General features: G+C 41.0%; 1 protein-coding gene across 1 annotated transcript in view; it reads left to right on the forward strand.

Annotated features, from left to right (window-relative positions):
* Positions 1 to 21688, forward strand: part of QRFPR (pyroglutamylated RFamide peptide receptor) — a 58100-nt gene that overhangs the window by 20327 nt on the left and 16085 nt on the right. Inside the window, exon 2 of the mRNA XM_051819817.3 lies at positions 21507 to 21665. Coding sequence (XP_051675777.1) covers positions 21507 to 21665 — 159 coding nt within the window. The remainder of the gene's footprint in view (positions 1 to 21506; positions 21666 to 21688) is intronic.

Raw genomic sequence — 21688 nt, forward strand, 5'->3', positions numbered from 1 at the left:
AAGAAGAGCAAGGACAAGTGTGTATTCTTTGCATAGCCTATATTCAAAGAGTCTAGAGAGTAAGTGAACAAACGCATGCGTGACTAGGAAGATAGACTATAAAATATAAAAAGCAGTGTGGCAGACTTCTCAAAGCCCCTGACCTTGCAGTGGGAAGTGTTATTAGAAAGGCAGACCTTTAAGTGAAGGCTTTCTCCAGCTCGGTGCTTCTCAAACTTTGCTGCATATTAAAATCACCTGGAATCTTCCAAAGTCCTAACATTCAAGGCATACACCATAAATCAGAATATCTGAGCGGGATCTAGGAATCAGTTTGAAAACACTTCTGGGGACCGGCACTGTGGCTCACTTGGTTAATCCTCTGCCTGTGGCGCCGGCATCCCATATGGGCACCAGGTTCTAGTCCTGGTTGCTCCTCTTCCAGTCCAGCTCTCTGCTATGGCCCAGGAAGGCAGTGGAGGATGGCCCAAGTGTTCAGGCCCCTGCATCTACATGGGAGACCTGGAGGAGGCATCTGGCTCCTGGCTTAGGATCAGCACAGTTCTGGCTGTAGCGGCCACTTGAGGGGTGAACCAATGGAAGGAAGACCTTTCTCTGTCTCTCTCTCTCTCATTGTCATAACTCTACCTGTCAAATAAATAAATAAATAAGCCAATTCTGTTTATTCTAGAACTAGTATTTGATAGGCCCTGGAACCTGGGGCTGGATATTGGAATTCCCGGTGCACTTGTCCTTGTTGTCTGGAAGGGATCTAAATATCCTCTTGGAAGCAACTGCTGGAAACATAACTACCATCAAGCAAGGATATGCTGGTTTGAAGTCTTAATTGCGACTTTAAAAATGGTTATTTCACCTTGTCCTTCTTGCAAATGCTTTTGTATGTATGTCTTTCTTTTTCTCCTCTGCGTTCCCTATTTTCTTACTTTTGCTTTCAGACTCTCTCAGGATTTCAGGTTCATAGAGTTGAATTAATTAATATGTTTCATTATCATCTAGACAATAATCATCTCTTGTTTCACACAAACACTTTAAAACCCCCATGCCCTGCTTTTATTTTTCAACCCTGCTACATAGTGATTATAATCATGTGTTTGATATGTACCCTAAAATTTTTATATCCTTGTTGTGTATGTAACTGCCATTTTAACTGGTAGGCCAAATGCCTGCTCCAGCAAAGTAATTTAAGAGAAATCGTACTTATGCTTCCAAACCATTGAAACACCTTGAATACTTAGTTCTTTCTTAAGGCATTTTGAATTGTTATTTTGTTCAGTGCTTTTTATTTAGTTTTTTTTTTTTTTTTTAGAAAAAACTTTTCATTTAATTGTTTGAAAGGTGGAGAGAAAGAAAGCTCCCGTCTTTTTGATTCATCCTCCAAACATCCCCAACAGCCACGGCTCGGCCAAGTTGAAGCTAGGAATCAGGAATTCAAGCTGGGCCTCCCACATGGATGGTGGGCACCCAAGTACTTGAGCCATCACCTGCTGCCTCCCAAGGTGTGCATTAATAGGAAGCTGGAATTTGGAGCAGAGTTGGGACTTGATCTCTGATATGGGATTTGAGCATCTTAACTGCCTTGCCAAATGCCTGCCCCTCCGGTTTTTTTTTTTTTTTTTTTTTTAATTTGACAGATAGAGTTAGACAGTGAGAGAGACAGACAGAGGGAAAGGTCTTACTTCTGTTGGTTCTACCCCTAAATGGCCGCTACGGCTGGTGCGCTGCACCAATCTGAAGCCAGTAGCCAGGTGCTTCCTCCTGGTCTCCCATGCGGGTGCAGGGCCCAAGCGCCTGGGCCATCCTCCACTGCCTTCCCGGGCCACAACAGAGAGCTGGACTGAAAGAGGAGCAACCGGGACTAGAACCCAGCGTCCATATGGGATGCCGGCGCCACAGGCGGAGGAATAACCAAGTGAGCCATGGCGCTGGCCCATTCAGTACTGTTTTTTAACATCTACTTTGCTGTAGTTATCTAAAACTCTTACTGTTGTCAGGTGATTTATCTAGTTATTTCACAATGGGCTATTTTTACATTCTGGGAATAATGGAGCCCATTATTTTTGATTTCTACATTATTGTCCTAATGTTTAACCTGGGATCATTTTATTCTAATATTTGAAAGTCTAATTTTTGTTCTCAGTGGAGAGTGGAAAACAATTCAGTTATCTAAAATAGCATTTTAGTTATTAGAATAATGCAAATTAGAAGAAAAATTTCAAAGTAGATGTAATTTTACTCCTGTGTACTTGTTTCCTGGCACACATAAGCATAGATAGTTCTTATACAGTAATTGAAGGAAGCATTCTGAAGAGTACAGGATTACTATGAGCTGTGCTCAACCAGGTATAAACCTCAAGATTTTTTATTTATGAGGCCCACAATGCAGAAATCTACTCATCCTAAATCCAAGCTTTCCGAGGGACAACTGTAGCCCATATACACAAAGCCTGGTCTCCCATGCGGGTGCAGGGCCCAAGGACCTGGGCCATCCTCCACTGCACTCCCCAGGCCACAGCTGAGAGCTGGACTGGAAGAGGGGCAACCAGGACAGAATCCGACGCCCTGACCGGGACTAGAACCCGGGATGCCGGCACCACAGGTGGAGGATTAGCCCCGTGAACTGTGGCGCAGGCCAAGTATCTGCATTTGAATCCTGGCTCTGGTTCTGAACTCCAGCTTTCTGACATGGAAGGCAGCAGTGATGCCTCAGTTGGATTCCTGCAACCTTTATGGGAGACCCAGATTGCATATCTGACCCTGGCCTAGTGCCAGGTTAGTGAAACTTGGGGAGTGAACTAGCAGATGGGAGCTCTCTCTGTGTGTATGCCTCTCAAATAAACAAAAATTTTGAAAATTAAAAATTAAAAAATCCAAGTAGGTGTTGGGAGGTGGGCAGAGACTGTCTTGTAATAAGCCTTCCACATTTAAACACATTCACACAATTCTTTGATTACAAATGGTTTTTAAGAAGAAGAGATAAAGAGATTGACTTTGTAACTGAAAAGCTTCTAAGAAAGAAATCTCCAGCTTTGGTGTTTTCACTGTAGTATTCTACCAAACATTTAAAAAAGAAGATGTCAATTTTGTACAAACTTGAAGAAGATAAAATGGCAGAGAATGCATCCCAGTTAATTTTATGACACTTTTTTAAAACTTTTATTTAATAAATGTAAATTTTGAAAGTACAACTTTTATATTATAGCAGTTTTTCCCCCATAACTTCCCTACCACCTGCAACCATCCCATCACCTACTCACTCTCCCATCCCATTCTTCATCAAGATTCATTTTCAGTTATCTTTATATACAGAAGATCAACTTAGTATATACTAAGTAAAGATTTCAACAGTTTGCACCCACACAGATACACAAAGTATTAAGTACTGTTTGAGTACTAGTTTTACCATTAATTCGCATAGTACAACCCATTAAGGACAGAGATCCTACATGGGGAGTAGGTGCCCCGTGACTCCTGTTGTTGATTTAACAATTGACACTCTTATTTATGATGTCAGTAATCACCCGAGGCTCTTGTCATGAGCTACCAAGGCTATGGAAGACTCTTGAGTTCACCAGCTCAGATCTTATTTAGACAAGGCAATAGTCAAAAGTGGAAGTTCTCTCCTCCCTTCAGAGAAAGGTACCTCCTTCTTTGATGGCCCATTCTTTCCACTGGGATCTCACTCACTGAGATCTTTCATTTAGGTCATTTTTTTTGCCTCAGTGTCTTGGCTTTCCATGCCTGAGAAACTCTCATGGGCTTTTTAGCTGTATGCAAATGCCTTAAGGGAATGATTCTGAGCACAGGGTGCTGTTTAGGGCATTTGCCATTCTATGAGTCTGCTGTGCATCCTGCTTCCCATGTTGGATTGTTCTCTCCTTTTTAATTCTATCACTTATTATTAGCAGACACTGGTATGACACTTTTTTTAAAAGATTTATTTGTTTATTTGAAAGTCAGAGTTACACAGAGAGAGGAGAGGCAGAGAGAGAGAGAGAGAGAATGAGAGGTCTTGCATCTGCTGGGTCACTCCCCAGTTGGCTGCAATGACTGGAGCTGTGCTGATCTGAATAGGAGTCAGGAGCTTCTTCGGGGTATCCCACATGAGTTCATGCGCTCAAGGACTTGGGCCATCTTCCACTACTTTCCCAGGCCATAGTAGAGAGCTGGATCAGAAGTGGAGCAGCCAGGATTTGAACCATCGCCCATATGGGATGTTGGCACTGCAGGCAGCACTTTTACCCACTATGCCACAGCGCCAGCCCTGAGACTTTTTTTTTTTTGCCCTTACCTTAAGCCAGATGAAGACAGTACCAAAAAAAAAAAAAAAAAAAAAAAAAAAAAAAAAAAAAAAAAACACTGCAGAACAGTATCTCTCATGAATTTAGACACAAAAATCCTCAATATATTAATGGGTAAAATAAAAATGCATAGAAAGGATTTTACACAATGACTAAGTGAGTTTTATCCCAGGTGTACAAAGATGGTTCAACTTTCAAAAGTGGAATATGGTCATGTCAGTTGATGCCAGAAAAGCAAAGCAAAAGGGGAATGAACAAGCCTAGGCAAGATCTCTCTCTCTCTCTCTCTCTCTCTCTCTCTCTCTGTGTGTGTGCATTTTTCAGATAAAAATGAAAATAAATACAGTTTTTTAAATTTCATGAAAAAATGCTATGAATTATAAAAAAGCTATGAATTTCAAAAAGATTTGCACCAACATAAAGCTATCTTTTGATTCCATTTTTCCACAGACATGTGGAAGTACCAGCATAGAGCAATAAAGTTCCCAAATCACAGAATAACTTAAGAGTGCTTTGTAATGGTCTTATGCTAAATAGAAATAATTATCAGAGGGCTGGGATTCTGGAAGAGGAAAAAACCACATGCCTCTCTCAAAATATTTAGTAGTTATGATTCTCATCTTCAGTCTATACAGTTTAAATTGGCAGATTTTTGATGGATGTTGTGTAAGTCCATTTTGGGGGTTGTAACCTCTTCTTTAAAGTTGCAGATGGTTTGCATGTTGGAATCCCAGCAAATTAAACTAGATGCAGTTGGAGCTGCTGGAGTAGAAACAGGGCTGGAGCTTGAGCCCACCAGCCTTCTCCGCATTGGGTCTGCCCTTCCATTCTCTGCAGCTCCTGAAGCTTCATGTAGAAGTACAGTACTTAAAACAGTGATTAGAAACCACCAGCCAGGAACCTTCTGTTGAAGAATTCCAGAGTTCTTTCCCCCGTGCGTCTTAATCATGACTTGTGGAATGATTACAATTTTACTTATATTTCACGTGTTAACTCTCCCACTATAGGATGTGGTTAAGGGGGAATGAGGGAATGAATAGGGTTCAGGATTTGATAAATGTGTTCATTGCCAGCTGATTATGAAGCACATAATTTATCAGGTCACTATTTCAGATAGTGGTTGCATACAGTAGCACTTTTATTTTAAGCTTGTTTATTATATTTAATGTTTATTTCTTTTCATCTATTTGAAAGGCAGAGCAAGACAGAGGGAAGAAGGGAGGAGAGGAGGGAGGGAGGGAGGAATGGAGGGAGAGAGAAAGAAAGAGAGAGAGAGAGAGAAACACTTCCATTCACTAGTTCACTTCCCCAAATGACACAACAGCCAAAGTTGGGCAGGCCAATGCCAGAATCCTGGAACTCCATCCATGTTTCCCACAAACATGGCAGGATCCTGAGCACTTGCACCATCATCTTCTGCCTCCCAGGATGAAGTAGCAGGAAGCTGGATGGGAAGTGGAGCAACTGGGACTCCAACACTCAGATATGGGATGTGTGCAGCATCCCAAGCAGTTGCTTAACCCATTGTGTCACAACACTCACCCTGCCTTTCTTTTATAAAATAGAAAATGTCTATTCTTTTTATTTTTTACCACCCTTCAAACAAATTCTTCACAGAGTGGTTATTATCATTAGAGACTTTTATGCAATTTTAGCTCATAATGTCACTTTCTAAATTAATAGAACAATGTTTTTAATATCTTCTACAAATGGATACTTCATTGCTTTCACCCTGTCCTTACATGTAGATTCCTTTTAAAGTCACTATGACACTAGGTAGACTATAAACACTAATCAAAATGATTTCAGTTCCCCAGCATCATAGTTTGAAATGATGAGATTTTGAATCATTTGAATTATTTAGACTATCTCTGTGTGAGGTAGGCAGAATGATAAGATATTGAACACCATTCTCATTACAAGCAAAGGATTTATATTTTAAGAAAAAGATAAGTTAGAGATAAAAATTAAAAATAGTAGGTATGGCCGGCGCCGCGGCTCACTAGGCTAATCCTCCGCCTTGCGGTGCCGGCACACCGGGTTCTAGTCCCGGTCGGGGCGCTAGATTCTGTCCAGGTTGCCCCTCTTCCAGGCCAGCTCTCTGCTGTGGCCAGGGAGTGCAGTGGAGGATGGCCCAAGTGCTTGGGTCCTGCACCCCATGGGAGACCAGGAGAAGCACCTGTCTCCTGCCATCGGATCAGCGCGGTGCGCCGGCCGTGGCGGCCATTGGAGGGTGAACCAACGGCAAAGGAAGACCTTTCTCTCTGTCTCCCTCTCTCACTGTCCACTCTGCCTGTCAAAAAAAAAAAAAAATAGTAGGAATTAGCCAGCGCTGCAGCTCAATAGGCTAATCCTCTGCCTGCAGCGCCAGTACCCCCGGTTCTAGTCCCGGTCGGGGCGCCGGATTCTGTCCCTGTTGCCCCTCTTCCAGGCCAGCCCTCTGCTATGGCCTGGGAGTGCAGTAGAGGATGGCCCAAGTCCTTGGGCCCTGCACCCACATGGGAGACCAGGAGAAGCACCTGGCTCCTGGCTTCGGATCAGCGAGGTGCACTGGCCGCAGCGCGTCAGCCACAACGGCCATTGGAGGGTGAACCAACGGCAAAGGAAGACCATTTTCTCTGTCTCTCTCTCTCTCTCTCACTGTCCACTCTGCCTGTCAAAATAAATAAATAAATAAATAAATAAATAAATAAATAAATAAAGTAGGTATTAAACCAAAGCATATGTTTCCTATCTAGTATGTAAAAAAAAATCTATTGTGGTTTCTTATGCAAGAGTTAGAAGAAATGGAGGTAAATTACTGTAGTAGGAGTTAACAGTATACACAGAAGGAATATCATCAAGATGGTATAAATATATATGCTACATTTTAGGAAACCTACCTTCTAGGAAAAAGGTGGTAAAAAAAAAGAAGTATATCAAAGAAGTTACTTGATTACAAGCAACTGTAGATAACTAGGTAGCTTAAGAGCAGGAGGCATCTTGGAAGGATGTTGGAGGTTCACAGGTTTAGTGTGAAGCTGGTGGAGTGGAACAATAGCAGACATGGGTCCAAGACTGCTCAGAGGAGAGCAGAGATCCTAAGCGGAGATTTGTGAGCACTTGTGGTCTGGGGAGCACATGACCACACCCTTCCCAAACCTTCCTTCCGGCTGCATATCACTCTTTCCAACCTGGGGAGAAGCTTGCCTATTCCTACCTTGTTTTCTTCAGTAAGCTGTCTCTTCCCTGCCCACAGTGTGGGAGATCAACGTTCCAGAACCAATAGCATTAAGAGGAATATAGCTAGATTCTAGATCATTACAATATGAGCAATTTCCATTGCAGGCAGGCCTTAAAAAACATAACTCTTATATTAAAATCAGAAAATCCTATGAGGAAAAGAAAGAGAAAGCCGAAGAAACCAGTGTCCTGCACAAGGCATTTATGATGAACCCATTTTAAAAATTGCCATTTGTGGGAAGCAATGTCAAAAAAGGACACATTCTTGGAAAATAGATTAGACCTATGTAGTTTATGTGAATGGGTAGGCTAGTGTGTAGAGCAGGCTAACTGAAGAACCACAGAGAGAGGTAAGAAAGAGCTGAGAAAGAAAGGGAAGTTCTGTGACTGAAACTTGGTGGAGGATAGACAAAACCAAAAACTCTTCAGTGCCTGTTTTGCTTTAGGCTTCTAGAACTTGAAAAATGATCTCCCCATTGAAAAGGACAAAGATGATTAGAATGGAAATAAAAACCCAAGATAGGCGAGTAGATAGTAAGAGAGCATCTACCTGTAGGGTTTTTCAAATGAGGAGACAGGACACGGGAGCCTCCATTCTAAGAGTGCACCCCTGGATAGCCATGTGCTCCCACTTTTATTTAGAGGATACCATCAAGTCCACAAGTCAGCAGGCACGTAGGCTAGGTTATACATCAACTTAAGGATTTGGGAAAAGGAATTTAGTCTGGTGGTCTAAAATAGGGATTGGAGCTGTGTTGTAAATCTTCAGGGGCAAGCCCATTTAGATGCTCCTGCAAATTTACAAAGTCTTGAAAATATTCCAGGTACCAATTAATTTCCATTAGCCCCCTGCTCCTCTTGCCACATTCCTTTGGGGAGGGTGTACCCATCCTCAGCCTATTTTGGCTTGAGCAGAAACTGTGGCCATGCATTTATGCAGCATCACTACACTACCTGTTTTTGAAAGAACTCAAATCTACACCCCAGATAAATTATATGCCAGAACATTGAAGAAACTTGGAGGTCCAATCAGGGAAACACTGTCAGTAATTATTTAAAGTTGGTTGGAGATATGTTAGAAATAATGAGTTGGGCAAATATTGTCTGTGTTTATTACATGGGTAAGATGACAGAATACCGAACTACAGCTTAATGCAGAATTCTCAAGTGAGTTATTAAGTAGATGATTTGTGAACCTGTAAACAAGAAAACTCCCTCATTGTGTGGGTGCATTAAGATAAATGAGAGTGATGGAACAGAAAGAACTGGAGCCAGATGACCTGGACTCATGCTCTTTCTGTCAATTCATAGCTATGCAGACATGAACGTTTCATCTAACTCCTTCGAATTGCATTATCTTTATCCAAAATATTAGGCAATTAAATTAAATGGGGTTTAATGATTAGATTAGCCACAAAGACTACATCAGCCTTGTGTACTTAATTTACCTCAGTTCTTTTACTTGGGCTATCCAATGATGAGAGAGCTGCCATTTATGCAAGAACACATTCTGTGCTGGCTGTTTTTTCTTATTTTATGAAATACATAAGTCCTATGACAGATGATTATTAACCCCATCTTATAAATGATGAAATTGAGACTCAGAGTGGCTACCTAATAGATCTGATGAGTCAGGGTCAGAGTGTAACTTGGTATCAGGGAATCAGTCAACAAGTCAACTATGCTGTTATCATAGGCAAAATAAATATAATTAAAAGGGGTAACACTGTAATGAGATAATCTACACTGCAACAAAAATTCTTATTTATTTGGATAGTTATATTTGAAATAGAATGATACTGGACCCATGTACATTTTGTGAAAAGTTTCTTCCCATGTTCCTTTAGCCTTGAACAGCCAACATTTTTCTAAACAATTTGGTCGGAAGAATAGGGAAAAAAATATGATCAAATTTGCAAGAGAAGAAATGAAAAACCTCTGAGAAATATACAGATTAGTAATTTACTCATATATTCATTTATTCAGGTATTCCATCCAAAACAGGATTTGAAGTTAGCTAATCACTCACTGTATAATAGATATTCAAGCAGTGAGATTAATAACATTGAAAGTAAATCTTCTCTCTTGGCATCTTAACTATCTTTCTAAACAAGGGAGACCGACCTGCTGAACCAAACTGGAGGAATTGGATCATAGCACTTCAAGTCTGCAATAAAATATGACCACCAATGAAGCACAATAGAAAGAATAAAAAAAGTCAAAGAGGAAGAAGAATTTGTGGTGGAAGAATGCCAGACTGACATGTACTGAATGGGAAGGCTGAGTATTTCCTGAAGAGGAAGGGATTTCCAGATGCCAACAGTTCCTAGGAACCTGAGGAAGATTTATATTGTTCACAGTTAATGGAATCATTTCTTAGTTCTTAAAAAGCTGGTAAGGAGAAAGATGGCACAAAATGAAAATCTTTCTCTGATAGTGAATCTGATGATAATAAATCAAAGAAAGAGATGCTGCTGACAAAACAACTGGCTTTGCCAGAGGTCTTGATTCTTATCAAATAACTGGTATCCTAGACAGCAGTAGAGAATTGATGTTCCTCATGGAATGGAAAGATGCAGGTGAGGCTGATGTGGTACTGGCCAAAGAACCATACAGAAAGTATCCTCAGTTTGTAATGGCATTTTATGAAGAGGGAATGACATGGCATTCTTGTCTAGGAGATGATAAAGCTCAGTAGTCTAGATTTGAGTTTTAAATTCACTAGTGAGAAGAAATAGTGGCTTTTAATGAAGATCAAATTTGATTTTTTTATTTGTATTTATTTATTTTTTTATTTTTTGACAGGCAGAGTGGACAGTGAGAGAGAGACAGAGAGAAAGGTCTTCCTTTGCTGTTGGTTCACCCTCCAATGGCCGCCGCGGCCGGCACACTGCGGCCGGTGCACCGCGCTGATCTGATGGCAGGAGCCAGGTACTTCTCCTGGTCTCCCATGGGATGCAGGGCCCAAGGACTTGGGCCATCCTCCACTGCACTCCCTGGCCACAACAGAGAGCTGGCCTGGAAGAGGGGCAACCGGGACAGAATCCGGCGCCCTGACCAGGACTAGAACCCGGTGTACCGGCACCGCAAGGCAGAGGATTAGCCTAGTGAGTCACGGCGCCGGCCAAATTTGATTTTGAAAGTGGTATCGGGAGTGCTGTGGGGATATTGTGGAGTTTTGTTTTGTATCAGTAGTACTGGTCACTTCCAACAGTAAAATAAAAGCTTTCTACAAGCACAAGCCTTAACTTTGAACAGGTTTGAGATTTGGAAAACTGGAATAGGGAATGGGAAAATATAACATTGGATCTTGGGTTGCCATTTGGAACTCCCAAAAAGGATTTTAAAAAGGAGTATCTAGAGTGATCTTTAAATATATTTTCCCCCTAAGTTATTGGATAGGAAGTGAAAGAATCTGGAGTGAACACAAATTTCTGTTGTTTCAGTTCATTTCAAGTAAATTGCACATTCAACAGAAGTAACACAAAGGCCAGCACAGAAGACTTTCATAAACATATTTAAGAAGAATGTGTTCCTTACCTTTAAAATAAATAGAGTTTTAAAATAAAATAACAAAAACCAAATCCTGTCTCTGCTCCCAACAACAGCTTCCGCTAATGTGCACCCTGGGAGGCAGCAGATGATGACTCAAGTAATTGGGTCCTTGTCAACAAGATGAGAAACCCAGTGTGACTTCTTAGCACCTGGCATCAGTCTGGCCCAGCACTGGTTGTTGTAAGAATTTGGAGACTGAATCAACAGAAGGGAGAGCTCTCTTATCTCTGCACCTTTCTATCTCTTTTTCCGTACCTTTGAAATGACCTAAATGAATACAATCTTTAAAGCTAAATTTTTAAATAAAATAAAGAAGTATGTGTTCAGATCCAGGGTGGCAATATAGTTCCACAATTTCTGTCTAGCATAGGGCATGAGCATGGTGGATTCCCTTCTCTGTGGTCCACGGAGTTAAAAGATCCAAAAAGTGATCAATTTCAGTTCACAATTGATCATAATGAAAGGACTAAGAGTCAAAGGGAGCACATAAACAAGTCTAGTATCTGCTAACACTAACCGATAGAATAAATAAAGGGGAGAGTGATCCAACATGGGAAGTGAGATACTCAGCAGACTCATAGAATGGTGGATGTCCTAAATAGCACTCTGGCCTCAGAATCAGCCCTAAAGGCACTCGGATCTGGCTGAAAAGCCCATGAGAGTATTTCAGGCATGGAAAGCCAAGACACTCTGGCAAAAAGATCTCTGTGAGTGAGATCCCAGTGGAAAGAACAGGTCTTCAAAGAGGGAGGTGCCTTTCTCTGAAGGGAGGAGAGAACCTCCACTTTGACTATGACCTTGTCTAAACAAGATAAGAGTCGGAGAACTCAAGGGGCTTCCATAGCCTTGGAAACTCATGACTGGTGCATAGGGAGATTACTGATGCCATAAACAGGAGTGTCAATTTGTAAAGTCAACAACAGGAGTCACTGTGCACTTACTCCTCATGTAGGATCTCTGTCCTTAATGTGCTGTACACTGAGGCTTAATGCTATAACGAGTACTCAAACAGTATATTTCACTTTGTGTTTCTATGGGGGTGCAAACTGTTGAAATCTTTACTTAATGTACACTAAACTGATCTTCTGTTAAAAAAAAAAAAAAAAAAAAAAAGAAACTATCAATTCCCAACTTGACTCTCACTGGGATTAAACATGACAATAGGTCTGATCTGATTTCATCATCATTTAAAAAAAAATCATCTATTATTTTTCACTTTATGTTTCTGTGTGGGAACAAACTGTTGAAATCCTTACTTAAGGTATACTAAGCTGATCTTCTGTATACTAAGATAATCGAAAATGAATCTTGATGTGAATGGAAGGGGAGAGGGAGTGGGAAAGGGGAGGGTGGTGGGTGGGAGGGACGGTATGGGGGGGAAAGCCATTGTAACCCATGAGACGTACTTTGGAAATTTATATTCATTAAATAAAAGATAAAAAAAAAAAAAAAAAGATCCAAAAGGCCTTTCAAGTGAGGGACGATTCAAGGTACTAGGAAAGAAAAGACTTAGGAGTGACATGAAAGCTTCTTTCAAATGTATGAGGATCAGCTGTTTAGGAAGGGTAGTTGGTTCATTCTGAGACTCTCTGAAAAATAATAGAAATGGATAGAATTGTACACTTCCCACTTTCTACAATTTTCAACCTTCTCCAAAGTTGAGTGGGGTGCTTTTGGAGGTTAAAAGCCTCCTGGGCATTCATTCGCTTCATTTCTACGAATATTTGTCAAGGGTCTACTAGGCACTACTTTAAATGCTGAGAATACACAGTGAAGAAAATAAAAATTCTTGCTCTTTGGGTGTTTACATTTTACTAAGGATAGGAACACTTTTAATAAATAATAATAGGAAGATATTAGTAAAATTTAAATATACTATCAATGTGTTAAAGGGTAAAAGAGTTATGGAAAAAGAGTGAGTAGAATAAGAGAGATGATGAATGGGAAGAGATGGAATAAGACAGGCTGCCATTACAAATATGGTTGTTAGAAATGTGGGCCTCATTGAAAGGGGGACTATATTCAGGTTCTCCAGAGAAACAGGAAAGAGAGAGAGAGAGAGAGAGACAGACAGACAGACATAGACATTAAAAGGAAGTACCTCATAGATGAACAGTCTAACAATCTACTGTCTGCAAGCTAGAGGCCCAGAAAGCCCAATGAAGTAGCTCCAGTTCAAACCCAAGGGCCTGAACTGGAGAAGCCAATGAAGTAAGTCCACATAGTCCACATCTCAGTCTGAAGACTTAAGAGCTACTAGCCCTGCTGTCTAAAGTTAGGAGAAGATGATATTCTCAGGTCAAGCAGAGAGCAAATTCAGTCTTGCTCTGCCTTTTTGTTGTATTTGGTTACTCATTGGATTGGTTGACTCCCCACCTGCATTGTGAAGACAACCTTCTCAACTCAGTGTGTGGATTTACACATCCAGAAAGTTCATTTTACCACTTGTCTGGGTATCTACTAGCCCAGTCAACTGAACACATAATGTTAACTTGACATATAACCACCCTGGTGACATCTGAGCAAAGACTTCAGTTAAGGATATAAGAGTAGATGGCGGAATAGAGAGGGAGGGAGCACAGCGAAGCTCCACTAAGGGAAAGTTCAAAGAGGGATGAAAATTTGTAGTTTTTAAGCCCTTCCTCAAACTGAGGTGTTGGGGTGGACACGCGGGGAGGACGCGGACGCCTGGGACTCAGGACACCAGCAGGAGCTTGTACGCACCAGCGCTGGAGGCCGAGGTGAGACGGGGCACTCGCCCAGCACCGCGGCACAGCTGCCGCCGCCCCTCCCCCAACACATCCTGGGACGGACACTGGGACGTGCACGACTGAGTGGGAGAGGAAATAGAGAACGGGAACAGAGTGAGTGGCGCCGGCGGAGAGAGTGCACGATTCAGGGACACTAATTGAGAAATTGAGAGACTGAGTAAGCCAGTGTCTCTTGGCGCCTCCCCGGAGCTCCAGCGGGCGGGAAGCAGCCATTTTGTTTGTTTACATTCGGGCTTAAAGGAGAACTATCTTTGCCTCCACACTAACCTTCGGAGGCGGAGCCCAAAGGTGGAGCTGAGGGTGCTCGAGGGAGGGCAGCCCGAAGCCCTGAGACCCGACTACTCAAGTTACTGAATAGCGCCTCCTGGTGGGGAAAAAGCACAGGATCCAGAGCTGCAGTGGGCAGAGAGCAGCCATCCTGTCTGTTTACCTGCGGGCTGTGTAGAGCAGCCTGGTTACACAGGATATTGGTAGAGACTCACAGCAGCCTATAGTAGAGGGAAATCAACCCGAAAAATCACCCAGACGGAATGCCAAAAAACAAAACCAAAAACCAAAAAAACATAGAAGATAATATAAATTTGCCAATGGAGCAGGCTAAACCAACAGAGGCAGAAGAAGAAGAAGTTGAAAACATGCCAGAAAAAGAATTCAGAAAATTAATAATCAGAATACTTAGAAATAATGAGAAACAGTGTCAAGAGCTGAATGAAAAACAAGCCCAAGGATTAGAGATCTCAAAGAGAAGCCAGAATGAGATACTAGAACTGAAAAACTCAATTGACCATATAAAAAACACCATGGAATCCCTCGGAAATCAAACAGATGAAATAGAAGACCGAATATCAGAATTCGAAGACAAACTTCCAGAAATAATACAGTCAGTTCAATCGCAGGAAGAAGAAATTAAAAAATTAAAAAACACAGTCGGAGACCTGCAAGATTCAATCAAACGGTGTAATGTTCGGATAATAGGAGTCCCTGAGGGGGTGGAAAGAGAGAATGGATTAGACGGTGTCGTCAATGAAATAATATCAGAAAACTTTAAACAAAGACAGCTGGATAACAACACACAAATACAACAGATAACCAAGACCCCAAACAGAGTAGACCAGAAGAGAAATTCACCACGACACATTGTGGCAACACTCAGTTCAGTGACACACAAAGAACAAATCCTAAAATGTGCCAGAGAAAAGCGACAAATCACATTCAGGGGTAAGTCAATCAGACTCACCCCAGACTTCTCATCGCAAACACTACAGGCAAGGAGACAATGGCATGATATATTCCAAGTTTTAAAAGACAAACAATGCCAACCTAGAATACTATATCCTGCAAAGCTATCATTTGTGAATGAAGGGGAAATAAAGATCTTCCACGACAAACAGAAACTGAAAGAATTTGTATCCATGCGTCCAACCCTACAACACTTGCTCAAAGACGTGCTGCACACAGAAATACAAAAACAAGAACTTCACTGCAAAAAAAAAGCGAATGTAGAGTAACCCACAAACAAAGTTCAAAATACGTAAACAGCTCGTTTCAGGAAACATGAAGGGAAAAAGACAGTACTTAACAGTAATCACACTGAATGTGAATGGTCTTAATTCCATGACAAAGAGGCACAGACTAGCGGATTGGATAAAACAAGAGGATCCAACTATATGCTGCCTTCAGGAGACACACCTCATCAGCAAAGATGCATGCAGACTGAAAGTGAAAGGATGGAAAAAGATACTCCAAGCTAATGGAAATCAAAAAAGAGCTGGTGTGGCCATCCTAATATCGGACAAAATAGACTTTAACATAAAAACTATTAAAAGAGACAGAGAAGGGCACTATATAATGATTAAAGGATCTATCCAACAGGAAGACATTACTATTATAAATGTATACGCACCTAATTACAGGGAGCCTGGCTACCTGAAAGAATTACTAAAGGATTTAAAGGGAGATATAGACTCAAATACAATAGTAACAGGGGACTTCAACACCCCACTCTCACCAATGGACAGATCAACCAGACAGAAATTCAACAAGGAAACAACTGAGCTAATTGACGCCATAGACCAAATAGACCTAATAGATATCTTCAGAACCCTCCACCCCACAGACACAGAGTTCACGTATTTCTCCCCAGTACATGGAACATTCTCTAGGATTGACCATATACTAGGCCATAAAGGGAGCCTCAACAAGTTCAAAAAAATTGAAGCTATACCATGCAGCTTCTCAGACCATAGTGCAGTGAAACTTGAAATCAACAACCCAAGAATCTCTACACCATATGCAAATATATGGAGAATGGACAACATGATCCTAAATGAACAGTGGGTCATCGAAGAAATTAAAAGAGAAATCAAAAGATTTCTAGAAACAAATGAAAATGATAACACAACCTATCAAAACCTGTGGGAAACAGCAAAAGCAGTGCTAAGAGGAAAGTTTATAGCAATTAGTGCCTACATCAAGAAGCTGGAAAGGAACCAAACAAATGAACTCTCTATGCACCTCAAGGAACTAGAAAAACAGCAGCAAATCAAGCCCAAATCCAAAAGGAGGAAAGAAATACTAAAGATCAGAGAAGAAATAAGCAGAATTGAAACCAAAAAAAACAATACAAAAGATCAACAAAACCAGGAGCTGGTTCTTTGAAAAAATAAACAAAATTGACACACCATTGGCCCAACTAACCAAAAAAAGGAGAGAGAAGACCCAAATCTGTAAAATCAAAGATAGTAATGGAAATGTAACAACTGACACAATAGAAATAAAAAGAATCATCAGAAACTACTACAAAGAGATGTATGCTAACAAATTGGGGAACCTGGAAGAAATGGATAGATTCCTGGACAAATGCAACCTTCCTAAACTGAGCCATGAAGATATAGAAAATCTAAACAGACCCATAACCATGGAAGAAATTGAATCAGTAATAAACGCACTACCGAAAAAGAAGAGCCCAGGACCGGATGGCTTCACTGCCGAATTTTACCAGGCATTTAGAGAACAACTAACCCCAGTTCTTCTCAAATTATTCCAAACGATTGAAAGAGAGGGAATCCTCCCAAATTCCTTCTACGAAGCCAATATCACCTTAATTCCTAAGCCCGGAAAAGACACAGCAGAGAAAGAAAACTACAGACCTATCTCCCTGATGAACATAGATGCAAAAATACTCAATAAAATTCTGGCAAACCGAATCCAACTACACATCAGAAAGATCATTCACCTGGACCAAGTGGGATTTATCCCTGGTATGCAGGGATGGTTCAATATTCGAAAGTCAATCAACGTAATCCAGCACATTAACAAATTGAGAAACAAAAATCATATGGTTATCTCAATAGATGCAGAGAAAGCATTTGACAAAATACAACACCCATTCATGATGAAAACCCTAAGCAAATTGGGGCTAGAAGGAACATTCCTCAACACAATTAAGTCAATCTATGATAAACCAAAGGCCAGCATCATATTGAATGGGGAAAAGTTGGAGGCATTTCCATTGAGAACTGGCACCAGACAGGGATGCCCACTCTCACCATTGCTATTCGATATAGTCCTAGAAGTCTTAGCCAGAGCCATCAGGCAAGAAAAAGAAATTAAAGGGATACAAATGGGAAAGGAGGAAGTCAAACTATCCCTGTTTGCAGATGACATGATACTATATATAGAGGACCCAATAAACTCCTATAAGAGGCTACTGAAACTCATAGAAGAGTTTGGTAAAGTAGCAGGATACAAAGTCAACGCTCAGAAATCAACAGCCTTTGTATACACAGACAATGCCAGGGCCGAGGAAGAACTACTAAGATCAATCCCATTCACAATAGCCACAAAAACAATAAAGTACCTTGGAATAAATTTAACCAAGGAGGTCAAAGACCTCTATGATGAAAATTACAAAACACTAAAGAAAGAAATAGAAGACGACACAAAAAAATGGAAAAACCTGCCATGCTCATGGATTGGAAGAATCAATATCATCAAAATGTCCATTCTCCCAAAAGCAATTTACAAGTTCAATGCAATACCAATCAAAATACCAAAGTCATTCTTCAAAGACCTAGAAAAAACGATGCTGAAATTCATATGGAGAAACAGGAGACCCAGAATAGCTAAAGCAATCCTTTACAATAAAAACAAGGCCGGAGGCATCACAATTCCAGACTTCAAAGCATACTACAGGGCAGTTATAATCAAAACAGCCTGGTACTGGTACAAAAACAGATGGATAGACCAATGGAACAGAATAGAATCACCGGAGATCAATCCAAACATCTATAACCAACTCATATTTGACAAAGGACCTAAAACCAACCCCTGGAACAAGGACAGCCTCTTCAACAAATGGTGCTGGGAAAACTGGATGTCCACATGCCGCAGTATGAAGCAAGACCCCTACCTTACACCTTATACAAAAATCCACTCAACATGGATCAAAGAACTAGAGTTGCGCCACGACACCATGAAACTAATTGAGAGCATAGGGGAAACCCTTCAAGATATTGGAATAGGCGAAGAATTCCTGGAGAAGACCCCACAGGCACGGGTAATCAAAGATAAAATAAACAAATGGGATTACCTAAAATTGAAGAGTTTCTTAACAGCAAAGGAAACAGTCAGGAAAGCGAAGAGGCAACCAACAGAATGGGAGACGTTATTCGCAAACTACACAACAGATAAAGGATTAACAACTAGAATCTACACAATGATCAAAAAACACCACAGAATCAAAACAAACAACCCAATAAAAAAATGGGCCAAGGACCTTAACAGGCATTTTTCAAAAGAGGAAATCCAAATGGCCAACAGGCACATGAAAAAATGCTCAGGATCCCTAGCCATCAGGGAAATGCAGATCAAAACCACAATGAGATACCACCTCACTCCAGTTAGATTGGCTTACATACAGAAATCAACCAACAACAGATGCTGGCGAGGATGTGGAGAAAAGGGGACACTAATCCACTGTTGGTGGGAATGCAAGCTGGTAAAGCCACTATGGAAGACAGTCTGGAGAGTCCTCAGAAACCTGAACATAGCACTACCACAGGACCCAGCCATCCCACTCCTTGGAATATACCCAAATGGAATTAAAGGGGTGAAAAAAGCCATTTGCACCTCAATATTTGTTGCAGCTCAATTCACAATAGCTAAGACATGGAATCAACCTAAATGTCCATCAACGGATGACTGGATAAAGAAACTATGGGATATGTACTCTATGGAACACTATACAGCAGTAAAAAACAACGAAATCCGGGCATTCACAACAAAATGGAGGAAGCTGGAAAACATCATGCTGAGTGAAATAAGCCAGTCCAAAAGGGATAAATATCACATGTTCTCCCTGATTGATGGCAACTAAACGAGCACCTACAATGATACCCATTGAAGTGAAATGGACACTATGAGAGACAATGACATGAGCAGCCCTTGTCTAGACTGTTGAGGAAAAACTTACTATTTTGTTCCTTTAGTATTTTTGTTGTTGTTGTTGTTGTTGCTCGGTATGCTCTACACAAGACCACTGGTTGAACTCTGCAATCAATGCACAACCATTCTTAAGCGTTTAAAAATTAATAGGAAATTGATCTCTGTGGAACATGGGAGTGGGAATAAGAGAGGGAGGAGATATATAGGACGGCACATATTCAATCAGACCTACCTCCAATGGTGGAACTGGAAATGTGCCAGGGGATTTCAACTCAATCTTACCAAGGAGGCAGGTTCCAATGCCAGCACACTTGGTAAAGAGACAAATATAAATACACAACTGATCCAAAAGATAGGGTAAGTGTCGAAGAGAGTACACAAATAAGACCAGTGTAAGCAAATAATGAAAGATAGAATCAAAAGGGTTGAGAATGATCCTGCGGGGGAAGCAGGTCACACAGCAGACTCATAGAATGGCAAATGCCCAAAACAGCACTCCTGCCTCAGAATCAACCCTTGGGACATTCGGATCTGACTAAAAGGTCCATGAGAGTCTCGCAGGCATGGAAAGCCATGACATGGTGGCAAAAAACAATCTAAATGAAGGATCTTGGCGAACAACACTCCAGCAGAAGGATCAGGCCATCAAGGAGAGAGGCGCCTTTCTCTGAAGGGAGGAAGGAACCTCCACTGTGATATGGCCTTGACTAAACAAATTCAGAGTTGCTGAACTCAAGGGGCCTCCATAGCCTAGACAGCTCATAGCAAGAGTCTCGGGTGATTGCTGACGTCATAAATAAGAGTGCCAATTGTTAAATCAACAACGGGAGTCACTGGGTTCATGCTCCCTTCGCAGGATCTCTGTCCTTAATATGTTTATCTATGAAACTCAAAAACAACACTACTAGTCGAACAATACCCTATACCTGGTTCGGTTGTGTGAGTGCAACCTGTTGAAATCCCTGCTTAGTATATACTAAATTGATCTTCGGTATATGAAGGTAACTGAAAATGAAACGTGATGAAGGGGGGAGAGGGGAGAGGAAGTGGGTGAGGGGAGGGCCACGGGAGGGAGGGAGGTCGGGGGGAAGCCACAACAATGCAAAAGATGCGTTTTATATTCTACTTAAAACTATTGGTTGAGCTCTGTAATTAATACACAATTACTCTTAGGTGTTTAATTAATGCTATAACTAGTACTCAAATAGTATTTTACACTTTATGTTTCTGTGTGGGAGCAAAATGTGGTAATCTTTACTTAACATACGCTAAATTGATCTTCTGTATATAAAGATAATTGAAAATTAATTGTGATGTGAAGGGGAAGGGAAGAGGGAGTGGGAGAGGGGAGCGTTGTGGATGGGAGGGAAGACACGGGGTGGGGGGAGGAGGCTATTGTGGTCCATAAGCTGTACTTTGGAAATTTATGCTCATTAAATAAATTTAAAAAAATAAAAAAAAAAGGATATAAGAGTGTTACCTTAAGGAACAGTATGCCTACTTGGAATGAGAAGGAGAAGCTGCGTAAATGCTTGTGCAGGAAATATGCAAGCAAGTAGGCTTCCTCTGGAGGTATCTGAGTAGAGTTGGCAGAACCTTTTTGAGAGAAATTGAAGAAAGCACCCCTGCTTTGGGGGCAAACTTGGACTGCATGACATCTGAGCTGTCTTAATTCTTTATATTCTCTGAGTTCAGTGTTCTCTTGTAGTCAGAGATGTTTAATTTGGAGCGATGAGCAGGATAGATTCAGGAGCTTGACATTTCGGCATTATAGGAAGTAAAATCAGTTAATATCAGTTTATATAGTCTTGAGCAGGAAGTTAAAGAAGGATTAGAAAATAAAAAGAAATCTGGGAGTTTTTGATGGGAATTATTCTTCTGTTGTAATTTGACAGGGTACCAAAACAGGAAAATGATCAGAGGTACTTTTGTAGTTTAGATACCAGGCATTCAGTTCATGCTTACTTTGATCTTCCCCAAGCAAAAGTCGCATTGATTTTTTGAAAATGTAGCATCAGTGTCTAGATATTCATGTATCTGATTTGCCTTATTGTGCACAGTTACACATTTAGAAACTTAAAATCCTAGTTATAATGTGTCTATAATTATAGTTCAGAAACTTTTGAACAAGAACTCATAATTAACTGTGATCATTATAAAGAGACAAAAATTTTACTCTTTCTGATATATGACTTTTCTTCTTTCTTCGCTATAGGTGCCTTCATTTGCAAGATGGTTCCCTTTGTCCAGTCTACTGCTGTTGTAACAGAAATTCTCACTATGACCTGCATTGCTGTGGAAAGGCACCAAGGACTCGTTCACCCCTTTAAAATGAAGTGGCAGTACACCAACCAAAGGGCTTTCACAATGCTAGGTGAGGCCACCAGGTGTGCCCTT

Source organism: Oryctolagus cuniculus, chromosome 8 (assembly GCF_051225735.1).
Source record: "Oryctolagus cuniculus isolate XC-2025 breed Fujian yellow rabbit chromosome 8, ASM5122573v1, whole genome shotgun sequence".
NCBI lineage: Eukaryota > Metazoa > Chordata > Mammalia > Lagomorpha > Leporidae > Oryctolagus > Oryctolagus cuniculus.